The sequence below is a fragment of the Penaeus monodon genome, chromosome 23 (genome assembly GCF_015228065.2).
Source record: "Penaeus monodon isolate SGIC_2016 chromosome 23, NSTDA_Pmon_1, whole genome shotgun sequence".
Lineage (NCBI taxonomy): Eukaryota > Metazoa > Arthropoda > Malacostraca > Decapoda > Penaeidae > Penaeus > Penaeus monodon.
Window position 1 is genome coordinate 2,290,523 of NC_051408.1, and position 220 is coordinate 2,290,742.

Consider the following 220-nt stretch of genomic DNA (forward strand, 5'->3'; position numbering starts at 1 on the left):
AAGATCAGCGTCCACCAATCTTCGACAAAAGCAATATCTCTTTAGAACGAATCTTCGACGCACTGACTCTGGTTCCCGTACCGGTTGATTCTCGACACATCCGCTGTGAGTTGGAAGCCGGTGTCCTGTTGCCTGACGGTTGCCTCCAGCTCGGCCTCTCCTGTTGACAAGCGACGTCTGCTGTTAGGTGTTGGGTGGAAGAGGGATTTGTGCTATTGAT

At 51.8% G+C, this 220-nt stretch overlaps 1 protein-coding gene across 1 annotated transcript in view; it reads right to left on the reverse strand.

Moving 5' to 3' along the window:
* LOC119587677 overlaps positions 1–220 on the reverse strand; it is a 19,636-nt gene that overhangs the window by 4,903 nt on the left and 14,513 nt on the right. Inside the window, exon 8 of the mRNA XM_037936357.1 lies at positions 64–160. Coding sequence (XP_037792285.1) covers positions 64–160 — 97 coding nt within the window. The remainder of the gene's footprint in view (positions 1–63; positions 161–220) is intronic.